Genomic DNA, 22303 nt, shown 5'->3' with positions numbered 1-22303 from the left:
AATTCGCTCACACTCACGTCTTTCCATTCCCTTTTCTCCTCTCTCCTTTTCTCCCGATACATATCCTTCATCTGGAACAAGGAGTGCTTTCATCAGTCAGTTGGGTCAGTCGAATGGAATATGCAGCTGCCATTTGTTGTATTTGCAGCTTTTCAATGTCCAGCTTCCGTGCAGTGTCAGATCGTACAGAGTGCCTGGGACTTGCATATACTCCGAAAGCCTGGCGGGAGGCAAGGGTGGTATTTATATCCAAGCCCGGCAAGGCAAGTTATGCGACTACAAATGCCTACAGACCTATAAGCATTACGTCCTTTCTAATAAAAACCATGGAACTTATTGTGGACACCGGGTATACCCGGTCCTTAGAAACTGGATAAAACTTATGGTAAGAAACAGGTGTATAAATTGTGTGTCCCATGACATAAATATAAGGGAGAAAGTGGCACAAGGCACGCCGCTGGGAGCATTTTATCTATGGGTGACTACTATAAATAACCTATTCAGGATGCTTACTGAGGAGGATTTGAGATCGTCTGCTACGCAGACGTTGTTATAATACTTCTGAGGTAAGGATCCGAACTAGCTATGCAGAAAAGCCGAAAGGGTCGTGCATGAGCGCCCACTAGGGCATTGGAGACTATTCTTGATATCGACCCATTGACATACAGATTAAGTGTGATGCAGCCACTGCGGTTATGAGACTTAAGGGGATGAGAGAATAGATTGAGTTTACGATCAGCTCATAACACCGCGGTATAATCGAGGCGACGATAGGAAACGTGGAAGAAAGGATAGAGGTTTCCGATCGGATACCTGAGATGAACCTTGAGATCGAGTGCGAGGCATTGCTGCCAGCGGAACAGCCTTGGATTGATGGTATTACCATTTTGGTATTGCCATTTTGAAGATCATCCTACACGGATGGATCAAAGCTAGAGGACAGAGTGGGCCTGGGGGTTTTCAATGAGAACCCAGGAACTGAGGCGGAGATCCGGGCGATCACGGAATGCGTGAGGTAGTGTGTTGCTAATGCGAGGACGTCGAGTGTGAATATCTTTACGGACAGTAAAATTGCCATGAGGGCAATAACAACCAGGACGGTACGGTCACACACAGTCTTGCAGTGTGAGGAGATAAACGCCTTCTCTGAGAATGGCACTGCATTGTTTGGGTGCCGGGCCATAACGGAGTAAGGGGGAATGCAAGGACAGTCGATTTGGCGGTGAAGGCCAGAGGACTGCCTGCAATAAATTTGGTTAACCCGAAGCCTTTCGGGTCGACGCAGTCCGAGTTTAAGTTAAGTGGGTGACGAATGCGCATGCAACCCTGGGGAACGGCGAAACAGTCGGTAGTACGGCGAAAAACCTAACCCAGATCGTGGGAAGACGAGGCTATTACTGAAAGAAAGTTAGAAGGAGGTCAGTATAACTATTAGTATTATACAGGGACACATAGGACTACGAGCTCACTTATCGGTGCATCAAGTGATAGCATGTGTAGGGCATGCGGGGAAGATGATGGGACGTTGGACGTTTCCTTTGTCATTGCCCGGCTTTCGCGTCTAACAGATACCGGCACTTAGGTGGGGACTCTATACCAGACATGAACCATCTGAGGGGAGTGGCATGGAAAACAATTAAGGATTTTGTAAGTAGCGCGGAATTCCTAACTTAGATTTTCTTTTTCGAGGTTATTTTTTTTTATTTAGAGCGCACGGAAGCCGATTACTGGCTTAGGTTTATGCTCATTCTGGATGGGGCGGATTCTCAAGAATTACATGTTGAAGGACGAACTACCTCTTACGAGAAAAAAGTTATGCTGCAACTCTAAACAAACTTTTTCAGTTTTGGCAACGGAAGTTAACGGACGTAGTACATACAAGTGTGAATACAAATGATAAATAAAAAAATAATTAATCTTATATAATCGTTATTAACTTTTAACAGTAACATATACTACATATTAATCGAAAAGGTTTAAAACATTAAAAAGTCTATACAAATTTCTGTATGGTGAAACAATTTCCTTTTGGGGTAGATCAAATCAACAGTTCTTTTTGAAGGTCTACCGTGAAAGTGTAATATCGATTATCTTTGAATGAATGACCTGAAATTAATAACGAAAATAAAATACTTGTTTTCAATTAATTAACCGCGAATATATCGACTGTCCGGTATTGCAAAACATTACATTGAAGAAAAATACATATTTCAGGTAGAGAAGAAAAAACACAAAAGACATTATGTCAAGTAATTTCGTAAGTAAGAATTGGTATTCTATTCTGCTTTCGGAATAGCCGCTGAAATTTTTACAGCAGTCAAGTGTGTCTGTTTCCATATGAAAACACGTTTTCTTATCTGCACTTATTGTTTTCTCTATTTTATGTACATTTTCTAAAATAAATAAAGGAAAAAGAACCACTGCAAACAATAAAACAAACAAAAATGATGCCGGCAATAGTTTCTAGTGTTGCCATAACAATAGTTTTTTTTGCCACTTTCCTCACTAAAAGCAGAGTATTATTGTACTTTTTAGCGTTTCGCCGACGTTTTTTTTTATATGGAGTGTGACAGCATTCCGCTCGAAAAGCTGAACAGAATACTCAGCTTAATGGTTAAAAATAGGCATTGCAACATTTTTTATTTTATTTAATTTATGCCCGCACAAAAATTGTCTTATAAATTACAGTAGTGTTTTATAGGTATAATCATAAATCTGAATTAAAAAAATATAGAAATTACTTCCAAATAAAACAACGTGCAATAAAAAATGTTCACAAAATAAATGAAACAAAAAATTGGGTATGATACGTGCTGTTAAAACGAGTAAAACATTTTACCTTAATTATCCGGTAAAGGCTCCAGCCCAAACTATTCGGATTATCGATGTTCAACTGTAAATAAATGTAATTGGATGTTATTTCTATTATTCATAACGCGTTAATTAATGTTTTTTCAGACTTTCACCACCAAGAGAACGGAGTTTCGTAAAGTTCGAATCTATTGTAATAATTAAATTTTTTTTATATTATATGTATTTTTTATTTCATATTTTTTTATTTTGTAAGTTTTCAAGAAACATCAAATTTAAATATAAGTTTTTCGCGTTCTTATCAAATTAGGCATTTTGATCATCTAGGCAAAATATGTGCAAAAAAAGTTGCTCTTCCTAGCGTTAAGTTAGGTTTTTTTTCATTCTAGCTATTCTTAGTAACAAAATCAACTCGGAAATAACAAATGGATTATGGATTCAAACAAAAGCTTGAAGGGATAAGAATAATTAAGATATTAACTCATCCTAAATATATACAGCACGATATTTATGTAAATAAATACATAAGTATGTTATTACGATTGTGAAGTGAATTGCAAGTACAACATTGTTCTCTTAGTTCGACTTTAGAATATATATGTATGTTGCTGTTTATAAATTTTTCTTTAAATTATGCACAACTGTTTAATAAAATAAAATTAGCTCATTCATCAAAGCAAAAAAAGGCATTTTAAATGTTAAGGTTAAGTAACTTTACCTAGAATCGCAGCAGCCATATTTTCCAAGCGAGTGGTTTTCTTTTAAGGATATGGATTTCTTTTCCATTAAAATACAATGTACTAATCCATTTAAATTTTTTTATTGAATTAAGGGACTAACATCGTAAATTCAAGTCTGTATATCCTTGGTTTTCAAATGCAAAAACCTTAATTTTAGTCTTCACTTCTTTGTGTTAAGGATTTTTTTAGTTTAAAACGCCGTGTACTTGGTTTACACCCACACTACGCTAGGACGCAGTCCTTGTTTGTAAAAAACATTTCATAATTTTAAAGAAATGTTTGCATTTATTATCAAAAATTTTTGCGATTTTCCGGAACAATGAAATCTTCTCAGGATACAAAATTGTAATGAAAATTTCTCCAAAAACAAAATTGAAATGACATTTTTTTATATAAACAATTAATATAAGAACATGTAAAAGCATGCAAACTTCGGCTGTGCTCATTCTTATATATCCTCCACTATGGATCGCATTTGTCAAGTTCTTAGCACGGTGTCTCCTTTTGGGCAAACAAAGGATAATGTATAAGAATTGCTATGCTATTGCAGCTATATTAGGTCATGTACCGATTCGGGCCATACTTGGTTTGTTGTTGAAGACCATAGTAGAAGTCATTGTGCCAATTTCAGCCAAATCAGAAAAGAATTGTGTCCTAAAGGAGCTCAAGATATAAAATCGGAAAATCGATTTATGTTGGAGCTTTATCAGGTTATGGACCAGTTTAGAACATAAAGTAAAATTCATTTCTCTCATTTTATCTCAAAAAGCATCCAACTTTATTCCAAGATAAATTATACGATGATTACGGATGTTAATCCAACCCAGGCCACTGTTGACATTCACTAAAGCCAGAAATCGGCTGAGTTAGGAATTACGTGCTACTTACTAAATCCTTACTTGTTTCCATATATATATATATATATATATATATATATATATATATATATATATATACGGAATGAATCGATTTCAAAGCAACTGTATGGTATGCCTGTTAATAGACTGCTAGGCTTCCGATGCTTACTCCTTCTACACAAAATAATTATATAATTACATTCTGGCCAAACCGTATTCCAAATGAGAGAACAGTTTGCTATTCATCACTGAACAGTTTGCTATTTATCATATTTCATTTTATTGCAATAATTTTAATTTATTCGAAGTATTTATACGATGGATTTGCGATTCATATAGTACGAATATTAGATGGTAGATTATTCCACAATCGAACTGCATGTATAAAGAGTTGTCTATCTGAAACTAAACATCTGTTTCTGAATGGTTTAATACATTTCGATCGCGATGACGGGGAGAAAGGTAGTTTGTCAAAAAGGTATTTTGGCTGGGAAAGATACATTATTTTGTGTAGAAAGAGTAAGCATCGGAAGTCTAGCAGTCTATTAACAGGCATACCATACAGTTACTATGAAATCGATTCACTCCGTATACAAATTTAGCAACGTTATTTGTGGTAATTCGTAATTTCCTCATATATTCAGACTCATAATTAGAATAAATCTCGCAACAGTATAGATGCCTTGACAACAAGTAAGCCTTAGCAATCATACTTCTATAAAAGACTGAATGGACCATAGGGCTCGGAGCATTCCGTACACTATACCAATTGTGTAGTCAATATGTCTATTCCACGACAGATTATTTTCCAAAATGACCCCTAAATTTAGCGCAAATGGTTTGTACTCAATATTACATTCATTTATCCTCACTGATGAGAGACTATTGCTATCGTGTTTGTTCCTGGATATAGCCAAACACTTGCTTTCATTGGGGTTTAAATGAAGGCCATGGACCTAAGCCCATTTGCTTATTCTCGTCATATTCAGGTTGATGTTTTCATTACAAGGAAAGGTATTGGAAATATTGCATGAGAAGCATAGTTGAACATCATCAGCATATATATGAATATCACATCCACTAGGTACCCCGACTATCTCATTAATGCATAAGGAGAAGAGCAATGGACCTGAAACACCCCTGCGGTACTCCTATTGATAGACTAATCGGTTGTGAATAAGTCTCCTTGGAAAGTACTACGTGTTCTCTCCCATTCAAATAAGAAGACATCATATTACAAGCTGTGTCATCAAAGCCATACATATGCCTGATTTTTTTCCACAAAATTTCGTGACACACCGTATCAAAAGCCTTCGAATGGTCTAGATATACCAAAGAAAATCATTTGTTGTCATCAATGTTCTGTATCGGTTCCTCAACAATATCAACCAAAACCGTGGTGCAGCTACGACCTGAGCGAAAACAAGATTGTTTGTCAGTCAGAAGATCATGACGTTATACTTTCCAAAGACTTTGTCAAAAATGGAAGAATTGATATCGGTCTATATTCTCCCTTAGATTTAGGTATCGGGATTATTTTTGCATTTTCCAACTAGTACGAAAAGAGGATGTTGTTAATGCACAGTTAAATACGTGTGTTATAAATGGTAGTAAAACGGTAATAGCAGTTTCAAAAATCGTGGATCGACATCGTCCAAGCCTGTGGCATTCGACTTAAAGCCCTGAATTGACTGAAGTGTGTCTTAATGAGAAACACATGTAAAATTGAAAGTTGTATCACAACTATTAGCAAAATGAGAATTTAGCTCCTCCGGATCCAGATCGCAATGGGTAGCATCCTCTGTCCTTCCAATGCGAATATGCTTTACTTCCTGCCATTTTCTTCGACCGTAAAGTGCCCTATTAAATCTTTTAGAAAAATATTGGGTTTTCGCCACTCTGACTGTTCTCACGACTTCTCTCCTTAGACATCTAAAATCATCATGTAGCCTAAAAATTTTAAAGCGTTTCCACCTCTTGTATGCCTCGTCCCGCCTGGCTATCAAGTCATTTAAAGCATTGTTGAACCAATGTTGTCCACGTGATTTAACCACTCTCATTAAGAAAGGAATGTGTTTCTCATACAGAGCCGCTAAATTAAATTCAAAAAGTCTAGTTTTCTCATGAATGTCATTCAAGAGATAAATGTCACTACATGAAAAATCATTATAGTCAGATACGTGAGCATTTACGGAGAATGTTGTATTGAGAAATCGTAGGACAGAAAAAAATACCATGCTTTGAAAATAAGGAGTACGTCAACTGATCATAACGCATATATATCTCAGGAATCGATACAAGGAATAAATCGAGTAGTATATTACATGTACTACCATAATGTGCATCTTTATTAACAGAGTACAAACTTATAGCAAACTCACTGATCCTCCTCTCCTTTCAGTTAAAAGGTTTGAGTTAAATTCACCACTTCATTAAAAGGTAAAGAAAGGGGTCTTAATTCTTCTTTAAGTGAGTTAATATTATCGTGCCTATTTGGGCGATAGACCGTCTCGAGTAGAATACTGTGACCTCTTCTAACAATGATAAAAAAAATTATTGCATTGCGCTTTAAATTTATGCATACGCTTTCTTACATAAATAGCAACACCACCTGCATGTCTTTGTCTGTCAGCTCGGTGCAGATTGTTGGTATCAAGCCGAACAAGCGCACTGGACAAGTCCGTCCTAAACCACGTTTCGGAAACACAAATTACATCAATGTTAGAATTTTTAAATATATAAACTTTTTTTTTAAATATGTAAATTGAATAATTTTTTCAGTCCCGCGTGAGTTTGAGAAATAATTTCTTATCATTATAAGACTGTTAACTGTGGAACTAACGATATTTTGACCAAGATTACTCATGATTGATTATGTATGTATATTTTAAAATGTGCATTTGTACTTTGGCTTAAGACTGTGTCAACATAAAATGTACAAAAGTACAAAATGGTTAACTCCCTCCAAACATTTTCTATCGTGCGAGTCACTAAATGTGCACTCAAGGAAGTTGAAAACAATCTCAGGCGATATCATTTTTTACTCTAATTAGTGTCTCGGTACGGGAGAAAACGTGCCACTTGGCGATATATACCCATGGGTGACTAAATAGGGACTAAAAAAAGTGTAAAATTCGATTGTCAACGTCATTAATAAAAATAAATTTTTATTTGCCTAACGTTTTTTTAACCTTTTAGAGTCACTTATTTTTATTTCTCTTTCTAATTTATTTCTTTTCCAAATCAAGATTAATAATCGAAGATTTTATTTGCAATGATTTTCCCTGACTGGGATTTGAACAGCCAACCTTACGATTGTGAGGCGCATGCTATCCCTCTGTGCTATCGGCCTTTCTTCATTACAGAAGGCTAAGTTAACATACATTCTCTTGTTTGGTGTTTTTTGAGTTAGCGTTTAAAACAACAACAAAAAATCTATTTTTAAATTTGTAGCAAAAACAGTTGATTATGAGAAACTAATTAGCGAAACATAAATGATAGAATTCCGACAGTAATGTATTTTGTTGTTTTAAATCATGAAATCTCTACAAACTATCATACGAAAGGACCTAAAAAGTGACTATTCTGGGAGGAGTGAGAAAGTCACTTCCAAATGTTTGGAGGGCGTATACATATAAAGGGTGATTTTTTTTGAGGTTAGGATTTTCATGCATTAGAATTTGACAGATCACGTGGGATTTCAGACATGGTGTCAAAGAGAAAGATGCTCAGTATGCTTTGACATTTCATCATGAATAGACTTACTAACGAGCAACGCTTGCAAATCATTGAATTTTATTACCAAAATCAGTGTTCGGTTCGAAATGTGTTCATTCACCGTTCAGCGATGAGGCTCATTTCTGGTTGAATGGCTACGTAAATAAGCAAAATTGCCGCATTTGGAGTGAAGAGCAACCAGAAGCCGTTCAAGAACTGCCCATGCATCCCGAAAAATGCACTGTTTGGTGTGGTTTGTACGCTGGTGAAATCATTGAACCGTATTTTTTCAAAGATGCTGTTGGACGCAACGTTACGGTGAATGAACACATTTCGAACCGAACACTGATTTTGGTAATAAAATTCAATGATTTGCAAGCGTTGCTCGTTAGTAAGTCTATTCATGATGAAATGTCAAAGCATACTGAGCATCTTTCTCTTTGACACCATGTCTGAAATCCCACGTGATCTGTCAAATACTAAAGCATGAAAATCCTAACCTCAAAAAAATCACCCTTTATATGTATACGCCCTCCAAACATTTGGAAGTGACTTTCTCACTCCTCCCAGAATAGAAAAAATTCGCGGTGTTTTTGTTGAACATCTATACTTTTCAACAATTTCTCTTGTTTGTTAAGGTGCTGCTAAAAGAGAGTATCTTGCTGCTTAGGACTTTTTTTGGCGTGTATGCTTCGCCGCTTTCTCGTAAATCGTTTGAGCATCCATTATTGTTGTTTCTAGTGTTTATGTTTTGCTTTGTATGCTTCGCCGATTGTTAGTTTGTTTGATTTTTTATACCCTCCACCATAGGATGGGGGTGTACTAATTTCGTCATTCTGTTTGTTACTACTCGAAATATTCGTCTGAGATCCCATAAAGTATATATATTCTTGATCGTCGTGATATTTTATGTCCGTCCGTCTGTCCGCCCGTCCGTCTATCTATCGAAAGCACGCGAACTTTCGATGGAGTAAAGCTAGCCGCTTGAAATTTTGCATAAACACTTCTTATTAGTGTAGGTAGGTTGGGTTTGTAAATGTGCTATATCGGTCCATGTTTTGACATAGCTGCCATATAAACCGATCGTGGGTCTTGAGTCTCTAAAGGGCACACTTCATATCCGATTGGAATGAAATTTTGCACGACGTGTTTTGTTGTGATATCCAACAACTGTGCTAAATTATTTTCAAATCGGTTCATAACCTGATATAGCTGCCATATAACCCGATCTTGGGTCTTGACTTCTTGAGCCTCTAGAGGGCGCAATTGTTATCCGAATTGCCTGAAATTTTGTACGACGGATCCTCTCATGACCATCAACATCTATGTTTATTATGGTCTGAACCGGTCTATTGCCTGATACTCCCATATAAATCGATCTCCTAGTTTAGTTCTCGTTTTAATATTCTTTGTATGTTCAAAATTTATTATTTTTGAAATTACTCAAAAACGGCGATGCCCAACCGAGAAAACATGCACTGGCATTGACAATTAGAGGGATTATTTCTTGTTTATGGTAGTTTTAAAATAAAAAAATCATGAATCCTTAACATAAAGAAATGATGACTAAAATCAAGGTTTTTTGCATTTGAAGCCCAAAGAATCAACGATGTTAGTCCCTCTAATCAATGTGAATGAATTAAGGTTTGCTGCAACTTAATAAAACGACTTTTTATTTTTTAAAGAAAAGATCTCCATATTCTTAATAGAAAACCACTCTGTTTGAAAAAAAGGCTGCTGCGATTTCTAGTTAATATTAGTTAACCTCAACATATAAAATGCCTTTTTTCTGCTTAGATGAATAAATTAATTTTGTTTTATTTTATTAGACAGTTGTATATAGTTTCTCTTTGTCACTTAAAAAAAAAAAAATATTAAAAATAGCAATATATTCTTTAGTCACATTAAGAGTGTAATATACTTGCAATTCACTTTCCAATCGTTTTTATATATTTCTTTATATATCTATTTATTTACATATACTTCTTGATGTATATGTCAAGGATAAGTTAATATTTTTATTACCCTAATCCCGTTCAACCTTTTTTATGATTTTCTAAATTCATTGTTATTACCGAGTTGAATTTTGTCACTTAGAATATTTTTTTTTTTGCACATATTTTGCCTAGCTGGTCAAAATGCCTAATTTGATGTGAAGGCAAAAAATGTTTTATATGTAAATTTGACATTTTTATTAATACCTACAAAATGCAAAAAATAAAAAATTTATTAAATATAAAATTATTCCTACCAGTCATTTTGACTGATTTGGTTTTTCTAGTGTTAAATTATTACTAGAATGGAACGTTACAAAATTCCGTTTTCTTGGTTTTGAAGCCTGAAAAAAGTTTTATGTTTCCCGATAAAACGCTTTATGAATAAGAGAAAGAAATAACATCCATTTATATTTAAATACAGTTGGGCATCGAGAAATTACACAAACATAATTTTTTATGGTTGTTTGTAATGCCCTGGGTTCTAGCTTTGATCTATCCGTCTAACTTGATTTTCCTGATGGCAATACTAAGGTTTCGTCAATCCAAGACAGTGCCGCTGTCAGCAGTGCCTCGCGCTTGACCTCAAGGTTCATCTCAGGTATCCGATCGGAAACCTCTTCCCTTCCTTCCAGGTGTCCTATCGTCGCCTCGATTATACCACGATGGTATGAGCTGCTCCCATCCTCAACCCATTCTCCCATCGCCTTAAGTCTCATAGCCGCCGTGGCTGCCTCACACTTAATCTGTATGTCAATGGGTCGGATATAAAGAATAGACTCCAGTGCCCTAGTGGGCGTTGTCGTCATCGCTCCGCCTATGCCAAGACAACATGTTCTCTGAACCTGTTGTATTGTCCTTATGTTGTACTTTCTCGCAACGCTCCTTCTCAGTACGCTCCTGAATGTGACACTTCCAATTCAGTTTCCTGTCCAAGATCACACTTAAGTATTAGACCTTGTCAAATATCAAAATTGTCTTATTGAGGAAACGTGGTGCGTTAAATTGGCCCACCTTCATCTTCCTCGTGGACAGGCATATTTCAGCCTTTCTTGGGTTAACATTAAGACCTCTGGGTCTAGTCCAGTCATATGCCATACGCAAGACCTTCTCGGCCCTTCTGCAAAGCTGGTTCGGATCCTTACCCCTTAGAACTACTATAACATCGTTTGCATAGCAGACGGGCTCGAGTCCCTCTTCAGTCAGCTTCCGTAATATGTCATTTATGGTGGCCACCCATAGGAGTGGCGATAACTTTCTTCCTTATGTTTATGCCATGGGACACACAATTAATCCACCTGTTCCTTAGCATATGGTTTATCCAGTCTCTAAGGACCGGGTCCACCCGGTACAGGTTTAAGGATTGGATCAGTGTGTCGGTCCGAACGTTGTTAAAAGCCCCTTCGATGTCAATGAATTGATACATACACTCTATCGGTGGTATATTTGGCATCAAAGAATTCTTCTATTTTATGCACAGCCGCGTGTAGGGCAGTATCCACCGACCATCCGGCCATGCTGTATGTATTTGAGCAGTTCGCGTGGTGTCCCAATCTTTATCATGGTGTCCACAATACTTTCCATGGTTTTGAGTAGGAAGGACGTAAGGCTTATGGGTCTGTAGGCCTTTGGTGTCGTATAACTTGCCTTGTCGGGCTTGCCTCCTGCCAGGATTTCGGCACGCTGTGAAAATACAGACCTGATAAGACACCATAAAAACTGCCTCTTTTTGTAGTAACGTCGGAAATATTCAATCAGGTCCGGATGACATATATGGTTTGAAGCTCCATCAACATCATTATTCCAAGATTCCGGTGCATATATTTTATTTTTATAGAATTCATGAATGCGTTTATATTTGTTTAGTTATTTTTTACTTACTTATTTGATTAAATATTGGGGCCACCGTAGCTCAGGTGTAAACATGACCGCATGGGTTTAAATCCCGGCGAGAAATTCACAAACAATTTTTTATCGGTTGTTATGCCCACCAACTGGGGACTCTTATGAGGTATTTACCATATGTAATAAGCCGTGAAAACTTCTCTACTAAAGTGCAGTCGGTCTGCAATAAGACATCCGGACTCGGCAATAACAATGAGGTTTATATCATAAAGCTTAAACTTGTATATGACGGAATTCATTGACATGTACTTGTAAATTGCAATTCTTAATATAAACATCTCATTAGAGTTCAAGAGATTTCTCTTATTTTAGAGAATGCTATCCGATTCCAGTCTCTAACTCAATGATAAGCGACCTCGTGTTTGTAGCTGAGTCCGCATAGTGTGCCGCTGAGCGAAACCAAAATGTACAGAAGTTTAACATGACTGATCTCACGAATGTCGTCAGCATTAAAGAGAACATTACCGCAGCTGAAAATTTTTCTTGTTGAAGCCCATGCATGTTATAATGTTCGCCTAGGACATCATAACGCGGACGTCATTAGCGGGCATGCTTCCCTATCCAAGGCCTGCAAATACCAATTTTGGTTTGTTATGCGATAGAAACCATTTGAACGAAGTGATAAAAAAAATCCAAATAATTATTGGTGGGATAAAAGTGTTGAAATGAACCTGTAATATTTATACTTGTTCCATGTTATATTAGAATAACTTAGTTGCCTTAGCTTTCTATGCTCATTTGTCATATACCAAAAATAGTATTAATAAATTTTTCCTCACTTCATTTTAAATACTCGAATAGACTAGTTGTCTTTATTCTATCACTTCCACTTTTACATCAGGTTATGGGCCTTTTGTACTGTTTTTGGTAGAATTGTCTCGGGAAATACAGCAATAATATAAGGTGCATTTTTCAAACGTGATGGCTTCAGCTTTAAAATTATCCATTCGAAAGGCTATGTGGACGTGAAAATTTCGATGTTTGGAGAAGACATGCGAAGTCATGTTTGGTAATAAAGAAATGCTGGAAAGATGTGGAAAAAGGCGTAACTGGGCACAACGATAATGAAGCGAATAAACTTGCTTTAGCGGAGATAACGCTAATGATCGAACCCTCCAATTTTGCTCACATTGCAAAAGCTAAAACGGCTAAAGAGGCTTGGGATTCGCAAGTGCGTGCTTATGAGGCCACAGGATTAACCCGGAAAGTTGAAGTGTTGAAACAGTTGGTGCAACTTAAGCTTGGCGATTTTTCTTCAATGCAAGAATACGTTAGTGCAATGATTTTAACGTCAATTAAGGTAAACAATGCAGGTCTGAACATCAATGACGAGGTGACGGCTTCACTAATGTTGGCTGGGCTGCCGGAAGAATTCCAATCATTGGTGATGGCAGTTGAGAATTCAAAGGCGCAGTTGACTGTTGATTCTGTGAAGGACCTATTGTTGCAAGATGCGAAATTTAACAATGGTAAAAAAGAAAGGGTGTCTAAAAAGAAATTTAAAAAAAAATGGGAAATTTAAGTGTCATTCTTGTAATGAAATCGCCTACTTCAGTAAAAATTGCCCAAAGAAAAACAAAAATAATACGAAAAAAGCAACGAAAAATAATGGTGACGTTTTGTTTGCTGTCCTGTTAACTGAAATAAAAAATCGAACGAGTGGTATATTGACTCCGGTGCGACATCCCATATGACCAATAATGATGAGCTGTTGCATAATAAAACTGAAGTCCGTAACAAGGAAATAGTTGTCGCTAACAATAACAAACTGAAACATTTGTCTTCAGGAGATGTCCAAATGTCTCTAAAATTGGGAAAAAATGAACGTAAAGCAGTTGTTAAAAATTTTGAGTATGTTCCAAACCTTTGTGCAAATTTAATGTCAGTTTGTCAGTTAACTCAGAATGGCAATAAGGTTGTTTTTGAGAAAAATATTTGCCAGATTTTTAGCAAGAAAGGTGATTTGATTGGGAAAGCATTTATGTGCAATGGTTTGTATCGCCTGATCTGTAATGTGTTTGCCTCCGACGAAAAAGCTCTCATTGCTAATGAAAGTTCAAATTAATGGCATCGGCGACTAGGTCTCATTTGCAATGAAAATCTCCGAAGTGTTAAATCGGCTTGTTTTGGTATAAATTGTGAAATTAGCTCCAAATATCAATGTGTATCGTGCATTGAGGGAAAACAAAAACGAAATTCTTTTAAAGATACTGGTGAAAGAGCTACGGAGTTACTGGAAGTGGTGCACTCTGATTTACTTGGTCCATTTAGAGAAAAATCTTTCTCGGGAAACTGTTATTTATTAACATTTGTGGATGATTTTTCCAGAAAAGTTTTTGTTTACCCAATTAAACGAAAATCAGAGGTTTTTGAAAGATTTATGGAATTTAAGAAATCTGTGGAAAATGAATGTTCAAGTGACAACGAACAGAATATGTAAACAACAGATTATCCGATTTTCTGAAGAACCATGGAATAAAACACCAGAAAACCTGTCCATACACACCTGAACAAAATGGGGTGGCAGAAAGAATGAATAGGACTGTGGTAGAAAGGATGCGTTGTATGTTATTCGACAGCAGTTTAAGTGAAAAATTTTGGGCAGAAGCTGCTGTGACTTCTGTATATCTCATAAACCGAGTTCCATGCAGGGGAAATTCCCGTACTCCAGAGGAACTTGGGCAAATAAAAATCCTACATTAAAACATTTAAGAGTATTTGGTTGCAAAGCTATGGTTCACGTACCAAAACAGAAGCGGTCGAAATTGTCGAAAAAGTCCATTGAAAGTATATTAGTTGGGTACAGTTCAGAGTCAAAGGCGTATCGACTGTTTGATCCAGTAAGAAAAGAAATCATTACCAGCAGAAATGTGTTTTTTTTTCGAAAACGAATTTCTTGGTGAAACTCTAAATAAAAATCAAAATTTGTATTTTCCAGAAGTGTAAAAAGAGATTAATTCTGAAGGTGTCAATTCAGGGGAAAGTACGTCAGTAGAATTGCCAATGGCGAGAGAACCAGAAATAGAAAGTACTTCAGAAGATTTGCCAATTGCTGGAGAATCAGAAAATGATATATTGGATTTACCACCAAATGCTGAAAATAATTCAACAAGCAGTGAAGAAGATTTCTTTGATAGCATAATGCTGGAAACAGGACACAATGACGAACATTCTGAAATCCCATCGTTGGAACTTTCCGAAGCAGTAACTGAAAATATTCAAATTGGACGTTCTGAGAGGATAGCAAATAGGCCTAAACGTTCATTTGTATTTAGTGCTTTGGAGTTCGTGTCTAATGACCCAACAAATTTATCTGAAGCAATTTTTTCTCCTTATTCTGAGGAATGGAAGCAAGCTATGAAAGAAGAATACGATACTTTGATTGCAAATAAAACTTGGATTTTAACGGATTTACCATCTGACAAGAAAGCAATTCCTGCAAAGTGGGTTTTTAAAACGAAAATTGGTGCAAATAACAAGGTATTGCGAAGAAAAGCAAGCTTGGTGGCAAAAGGTTATAGCCAAGAAAAAGGAGTAGACTACAACGAAATTTTTGATCCTGTGGTAAGATATGAATCCATAAGGTTTTTAATTGGATTAGCTACCAAGCATAATTTGAAAATACATAAAATGGATGCGGTTACAGCATTTTTGAACGGAACACTTAAGGAAGAAATCTACATGGACCAGCCCGAAGGTATGAATGATGGAACTGGAAGATATTGCAAACTACAAAAATCCATATATGGGCTAAAACAAGCTAGCCGTGTATGGAGCAGAACGATTAACAAAGTTTTGTTGAAGATGAGTCTCACTCGATGCGATACTGATCAGTGTATTTACTACAAAATTGAAAATGATAATAGAACGTATGTTGCAATTTACATAGACGATGTTTTAATAATGTCAAATAAAAGTAGTAATATTGCACATATTAAATCGTCATTGAAAAAGAACTTCGAAATGAAAGATTTGGGTGAAGCATCATCAATTTTGGGAATTCGAATTTCTCAAACGAAAGATTCAATTAAAATTGATCAGTCCCAGTATGTTCAAAATGTACTTAAGCGTTTTCAAATGTTCAATTGTAACCCCACAAAAACTCCGGTAGATTGCAATACAAAAATTTCCAAGGAGTTTTGTCCTAAAACAAAGGAGGACGAAGAATACATGTCAAATGTTCCGTACATGGAAGTTATCGGCTGTTTGCTATATGCTGCTAATGTGACTCGACCTGATATTTGCTATATTGTCAACGTTTTAAGCAGATATTGTGACAATCCTGGAAAAGGGCATTGGGAAGCATGTAAAAAAATTAAGCGTTACATTGGGCAGAGGTATTGTTTATACAAAACGTGGTCAAGAAATAACTGGATATTGCGACGCTGATTGGGCCAGTGACGTTGATGAAAGACGTTCAACTACTGGATATTTTTTCACTTTTCAAAATGGCGCTGTGTCATGGGCTACTAAAAGGCAGAAAACTGTTGCTTTGTCTTCAACTGAGGCAGAATTTATGTCCATGGTTGCGGCCATTCAGGAGGCTATTTGGCTGAAACGTTTGGAGAAAGAACTTGAAGTTAAACCTACAAGAACTATAATTTTGCACTGTGATAATAAGAGTGCTATTCATGTTGCTTGCAATAACGCCTACTCATCCAAAACGAAGCATATTGACGTCAGAGTTAAATTCATCCGAGAACGTCTGAATGATGGCACCATACAACTGCAGTATGTATCTACAAATGAAATGGTTGCAGACATGCTTACAAAGGGTGTTCCTTTGAACAAACTATTGATGTTTACAAAAGAGTTTGGTTTGCAGTAACTTTGCTATTTTACTTATTTTGTTTTAAATGTAAATTTAATTAGTTTTAATATAAAAAAGGATATTACATGTTCAGGGGTACTGTTGATATGAACCTGTAATATTTATACTTGTTCCATGTTATATTAGAATAACTTAGTTGCCTTAGCTTTCTATGCTCATTTGTCATATACCAAAAATAGTATTAATAAATTTCACCTCACTTCATTTTAAATACTCGAATAGACTAGTTGTCTTTATTCAATCACTTCCAGTTTTACATCAAAGAGAAACCCCAAAAGATTTAATTTAGCTGTAGTTTATGACGTCACATTTGAAATAAATATGGCAAAGGCGTCATAAAACTTTGAAAAAAGTCTATTCTAAAAGTTTTTCACGTTTTGATATGGCATAGTTTTAGCATTTTATTTATTTTTACTATTGGGTTGCCTAAAAAGTAATTGCGGTTTTTTTAAAAGAAAATAAATGCATTTTTAATAAAACTTAGAATGAACTTTAATCAAATATATAATTGCCATTTTGTTCGATAACTTTTTGCCATCTTCCTGGCAAATTTAGTATTCCATTGCCGAAAGTTTTACCATTTAAGGAGTTCTGCAAAGATCGAAATAAATGGTAGTCTGATGGTGCAAGGTCAGGGCTATATGGTGGATGTATCAAAAGTTCCCAGCCAAGCTCACTCAGTTTTTGGCGAGTGACGAAAGATGTGTGCGGTCTAGCGTTGTCCTGGTGGAATATGACACCTTTACGATTGACCAATTCTGGTCGCTTCTCTTTGATGGATGTATTCAATTTGCCCAATTGTTGACAGTAAACATCCGAATTAATCGTTTGGTTCCTTGGAAGCAGCTCAAAAATACCACACCCTTCCAATCCCACCAAACAGACAGCATAACCTTCTTTTGGTGGATATCAGCCTTTGAAGTGGTTTGAGCTGGTTCACCATGCTTGGACCATGATCGTTTTCGACTAACGTTGTTGTAAATAATCCATTTTTCATCTCCAGTTATGATTCGTTTTAAAACCGGATCGAATTCATTGCGTTTAAGGTGCATATCACAAGCGTTGATTCGGTTTGTTAAATGAATTTCTTTCAATACATGTGGTACCCATATTAAAATTGACGCCAAACAAACAAATGTAAACAAAATTTCGCGCACTTTTTTCTAAAGCAAGCTAAAAGTAACAGCTGATAACTGACAGAAGAAAGAATGCAATTACAGAGTCACAAGCCGTTGAAAAAATTTTTCAACGCCGACTATATTACTACTATATTACCGACAATTACTTTTTGGGCAACCCAATATAATTCCGAAATGTTTCGTTGCTAAGCTCTCCTAGTACAGTATGTTGCCAATTTGTCTTCACCACATTTGACGATTAAACGTCAGTCAATGTATGACAGATGTATGGTGTCACACAAATCACACTTTATTGTTATGCGCGTATTGGTGCATTCTACATTTTTAACTTACTAAGCTCCTAGAAGCCATTACTTTCATGCAATATGATTGAAAATGGGTACCTGAGGTATCTATCAACACTCAACCATATGCCGGCCAGATGGGTCAATATATATACAAGAGCCGGTATAAACAGATCCATCGATTTACTTTTTAAGATCAGATTGAAATATACATATACGCATGAAATCAGAAAAATTCAGCAGCAACATTCTCCGCAACTAACGGTTTTCATATCAAGTCAAGTCAAGTCATGCGTTATATTCCATTTTTGGATGAGATTTTTTTGAATGGCAAAGAGAATCTAACAATTCTTCTCGAATATAGGCTACATACATAGGTAAAATTTTTGATATAAAAGATATGGAAACCTATCTCCATATTTAAATTCTTGAACACAAAAAAAAACTCTTTTGATTAATATCGGGATTGCACTCCATATTTATTAAATTAGACCACTTAATGAGGTCTAATTTAATAAATATGGAAATATGAGAATAATATCTTAAAATACAATAAAAACTTGGCTTTTGCTTAAGTGATTTTTTATCTTAAAAATATATTTGCAAACATTTCTTACTAATATAAATGCTATTTTTGACTTTAATCCAAAGTCTGTTGTCTCCTTCAATTTAAAGGTAATTTCTTTATCTTAAATAAAATATACTGCAATATAACGCATCTCAAATTTAGCTTGAAGATATGCATTCTTATGTCAAGGACGAGATTGTAAAGATTAAACATACTATTACAATCGTAAAATTACGAGCATTTACTTGTCATTTAGGATTACGAAAATGATATATTTTATATTAGGACACATTTTTTTCAGTGTTGTCGCATGTGTCAAGTTGCACAGCCATACAATAAAATAGACTTCATACTACTGTTGAAGAATCTGACTTTTGTATTTTGTAAAAAGTTCCTGCATCTCCAAAATTTGTTGAGTTTAAGAAAGGCGCTTCTAGCCTTGTTTATACGTATGCGTATGTCTGTTTCCAATCCTCTGGCCTTTGTTATTTTGCTGCCAAGATAGGAGAAGTTGTCAATGTCTTCAATGACATGGTCGTTCATAGGGAGCGGTGTCAAATTTGGTGTTCCTATCCTCATAAATTTCGTCTTTGCTATGTTCATCTTCAGGTCTACTTTGGCAGCATTTTCATTCAATCGTTCCAATTTCGACTTTATGGGCTCAAAGCGATGCTCAAAGAGGCATATTTCATCCGCATAGTCCATGTCTCCGGGTAGTCGTTTATGCCACATCGTATCCCATAGGGTGCCTCAGCATTAGCTGCTTCTAATACGGAGTCAAATAAAATTTAAAATTGCGAAGGCGACTTCAATGCGCGCTCCACATTGAATTTCTCGAAACTGTGTCAAACGCACACTCGAAGTCGATGAATAAAAGGTATAGATAGGAGTGTATTAAGTTCTGCAGACTGTTCAGTTAGTTAATGTGGTCGGCACAAGAACGTCTTGGCCGAAAATCTGCCTGTTCCTTACTCAAAATGCTATCAAGTGCAGGCGAAATAAGCTGCAGAAGAAGACTTGCCATTACTTTATTTATTGCGTTTAGCAATGTAATCCCTGGGTGAGATCACACTTCTTTAGGATTATGACCATGATAAATGTTATCCATTTCTAGGGGACAGCGTTTGTATCCCAGGCCTTGCTTATTATTGGGGTGATCGCTTGAGCTATGGGGTGTGCTCCGTACCGCAAAAGTTCAGCAGGTATATTATCAGGGCCGGCTGATTTACTGTTTTTGGGTGAGATCAGAAGGGCTTCAATTTCTTCGCAGGTGGGTGGGGCTGGGGATATATCAATGCGTGGGAGGATTATGAGTGTCGGAGTTGGCCTTATATTGTTGCCGCTCATTTGTTTTATTGACTCGTAAACACCACGCATGTTTCCAATATAAGCTGCATTTTCGGCTTACTCTGTCAGCATATTAAAATATATTCGCTTATCTCTGCGAACTAGGAGTTTGACCATCGAGGAGGAGGCGCGATATTCAGTCCTGGCTGCGGTTTTTGTTATACTTGATTTTGCCCCTGGCAGAACGTTGCGTAGACGTTTCCGGTATTTTATTTCCTCTATGGGCGTAGATGTAGAGTAGCCTCTAAGAGCCACTATAGATGTCGGCTCCTCGTCCAGTTTTTACATATATCAGAAAACTTAGAAAGAGTTTGCTGATAAGTACGTGGTCGATTTGTTAACGTGTGTTTCCATGTATATTCGAGAATATTTATATGAGGGAAATTTTGTGCCTCCAATAAAGAGTCGCTTTCTTGCGCAGAAATCAACCCATTTGTCGCCATTGTCATTCCTGGTATCGCCAAGTCCTTGCATTCCCATGATGGATTGTAGATTATTGTTGTTATTGCCACCTTGGCATTCAAGTCTTCCATAACAGGTTTAATGTCTCCTTTTGGTAAAGAGCGTTTCACTGAGTCGAGTTGGAAATAGAATTGATCCTTTGTTTCGTCTTCATCGGGTTCGGGTGGCGCGTAGCATTGTACAATAGTTATTTGGGGTATTTTAAACTTAATCTTGCCGTCACGATGCGTTCAGATAAAATGTTGTATGATAAAAGAGCTCGCTTTACTTTCAGCGACAGTAAAAGGCCTCTCCATTCATTTGGTGGATTTCATTGCCTGAAAAAATGAAGCAGCCATCGTACTTTACTTAAACCGAGTATGTCTGGGTTGTAGTTTAACATCTCGTTCTGGACTTGGTAAAGTCTCGATGCTTCTGGGAGAGTTCTGACGTTCCATGTTCCAATCATAACGCGTGTTCTGAATCCATAGATCGTCATCGGAGAGTATGAGTTCCATTATTTCTTGTTGATGTTTCTATAATCGTGATTTTTAGATGGATGGCGGATTGGGCCATCGCATCGGTATCTATTGCTGGGGCTGCCAGCGACCCTCAAGGCTTGGCTTTCTTGATGGTCAATCTTCTGAAAGTCTGGTTCATCCGCTGCCTAATGCACGGACCCATCGTGTACGTATTGGTGCATGCGGGGCACTCCCTGCTTGTGCAAAGTTTTTGGTTCGCCCCGCATATTTTATTTCTGCGGTACCCCTCATATCTGATGAGCTTTCCCCAATCCACCGCCTGGGGAGGTGTCCGGGAGAAGTACCATGGAAACTGCGCACAGAATTGTTTTCCATACCACGTCTCTAAGTTGGTTCATGGCTGATATTGTATCCCTACATAAGTGCCGGCATCTGTGAGCCGCGAAAGCCCGGCAATTACATAGGTAATGCTCCAACGTTTCATCATCTTCCACATGACCTATACATGCTGGACCGATTTTGCATAAGTGAGCTCGTAGTGCTATGTGTTCTGCTACGATACGGAAAGCCATGCTGACCTCCTGCTTACTTCTTTTCAGTAATAGCTTCGTCTTCTCACAATCTGGATCTCCCCATAGGATCTTCGTCGTCCTGCCCATCGTTTCGCTGTTCCACTCGGACTGCGTCGACCCGAAAGGGTTCGGGTAACCAAGTTTGCAGTCTACCAAACTACTGAGGTTTTAGAAAGTTTTGGTCTAATCATTATCCTGTAGAGCCAGTGATTTATCCTCGGTTTGAAGTCCCATTTCGAGCCTAAGGCCCGTCTACATAGTGCCCAACATCGTTGAGCCTTCGCGGTTCGCTCCTGAATTTGACACTTCCAATTCAGTTACCTATCCAAGATCACTCCCAAGTATTTTACCTTGTCAGATATCAAATTCGTTGAGATTGAGACCCTAGGTCTAGCCTAGTCGTATCCCATCTACAAGACCATTTCGACCCTTCTGCACAGCTGGTTCATATTCTTACCCCTTAGAAGTTTTATAACATCACCTGCGTAGCAAATGGGCTCAAATCACCCTCTGTAGTAGGTTATGGTGGTCACCCATAGGAGTGGCGATAAAATGCCCCCTGCGGCGTATCTTGTGCCACTTTCTCCATTATGTTGACGCATAATTTGCCTTGCC

General features: G+C 37.0%; 1 protein-coding gene across 3 annotated transcripts in view; it reads left to right on the top strand.

Annotated features, from left to right (window-relative positions):
• LOC106083362 (potassium voltage-gated channel subfamily H member 8) overlaps positions 1-22303 on the top strand; it is a 419128-nt gene that overhangs the window by 126843 nt on the left and 269982 nt on the right. Inside the window, exon 1 of one of the 3 annotated variants that reach the window (XM_059370086.1) lies at positions 14048-15588. The exons of the other annotated variants lie outside the window; for them this stretch is intronic. Within the exon in view, the coding sequence (XP_059226069.1) occupies positions 15028-15588 (561 nt within the window). The 5' untranslated portion in view covers positions 14048-15027. Of the gene's footprint in view, positions 1-14047; positions 15589-22303 lie in introns of those variants that run through there. 3 annotated transcript variants of the gene reach the window in all.

This window comes from Stomoxys calcitrans, chromosome 5 (assembly GCF_963082655.1).
Source record: "Stomoxys calcitrans chromosome 5, idStoCalc2.1, whole genome shotgun sequence".
Lineage (NCBI taxonomy): Eukaryota > Metazoa > Arthropoda > Insecta > Diptera > Muscidae > Stomoxys > Stomoxys calcitrans.
The sequence above is the reverse complement of the archived record's forward strand: the minus strand, read 5'-3'. Positions and strand labels throughout refer to the sequence as shown.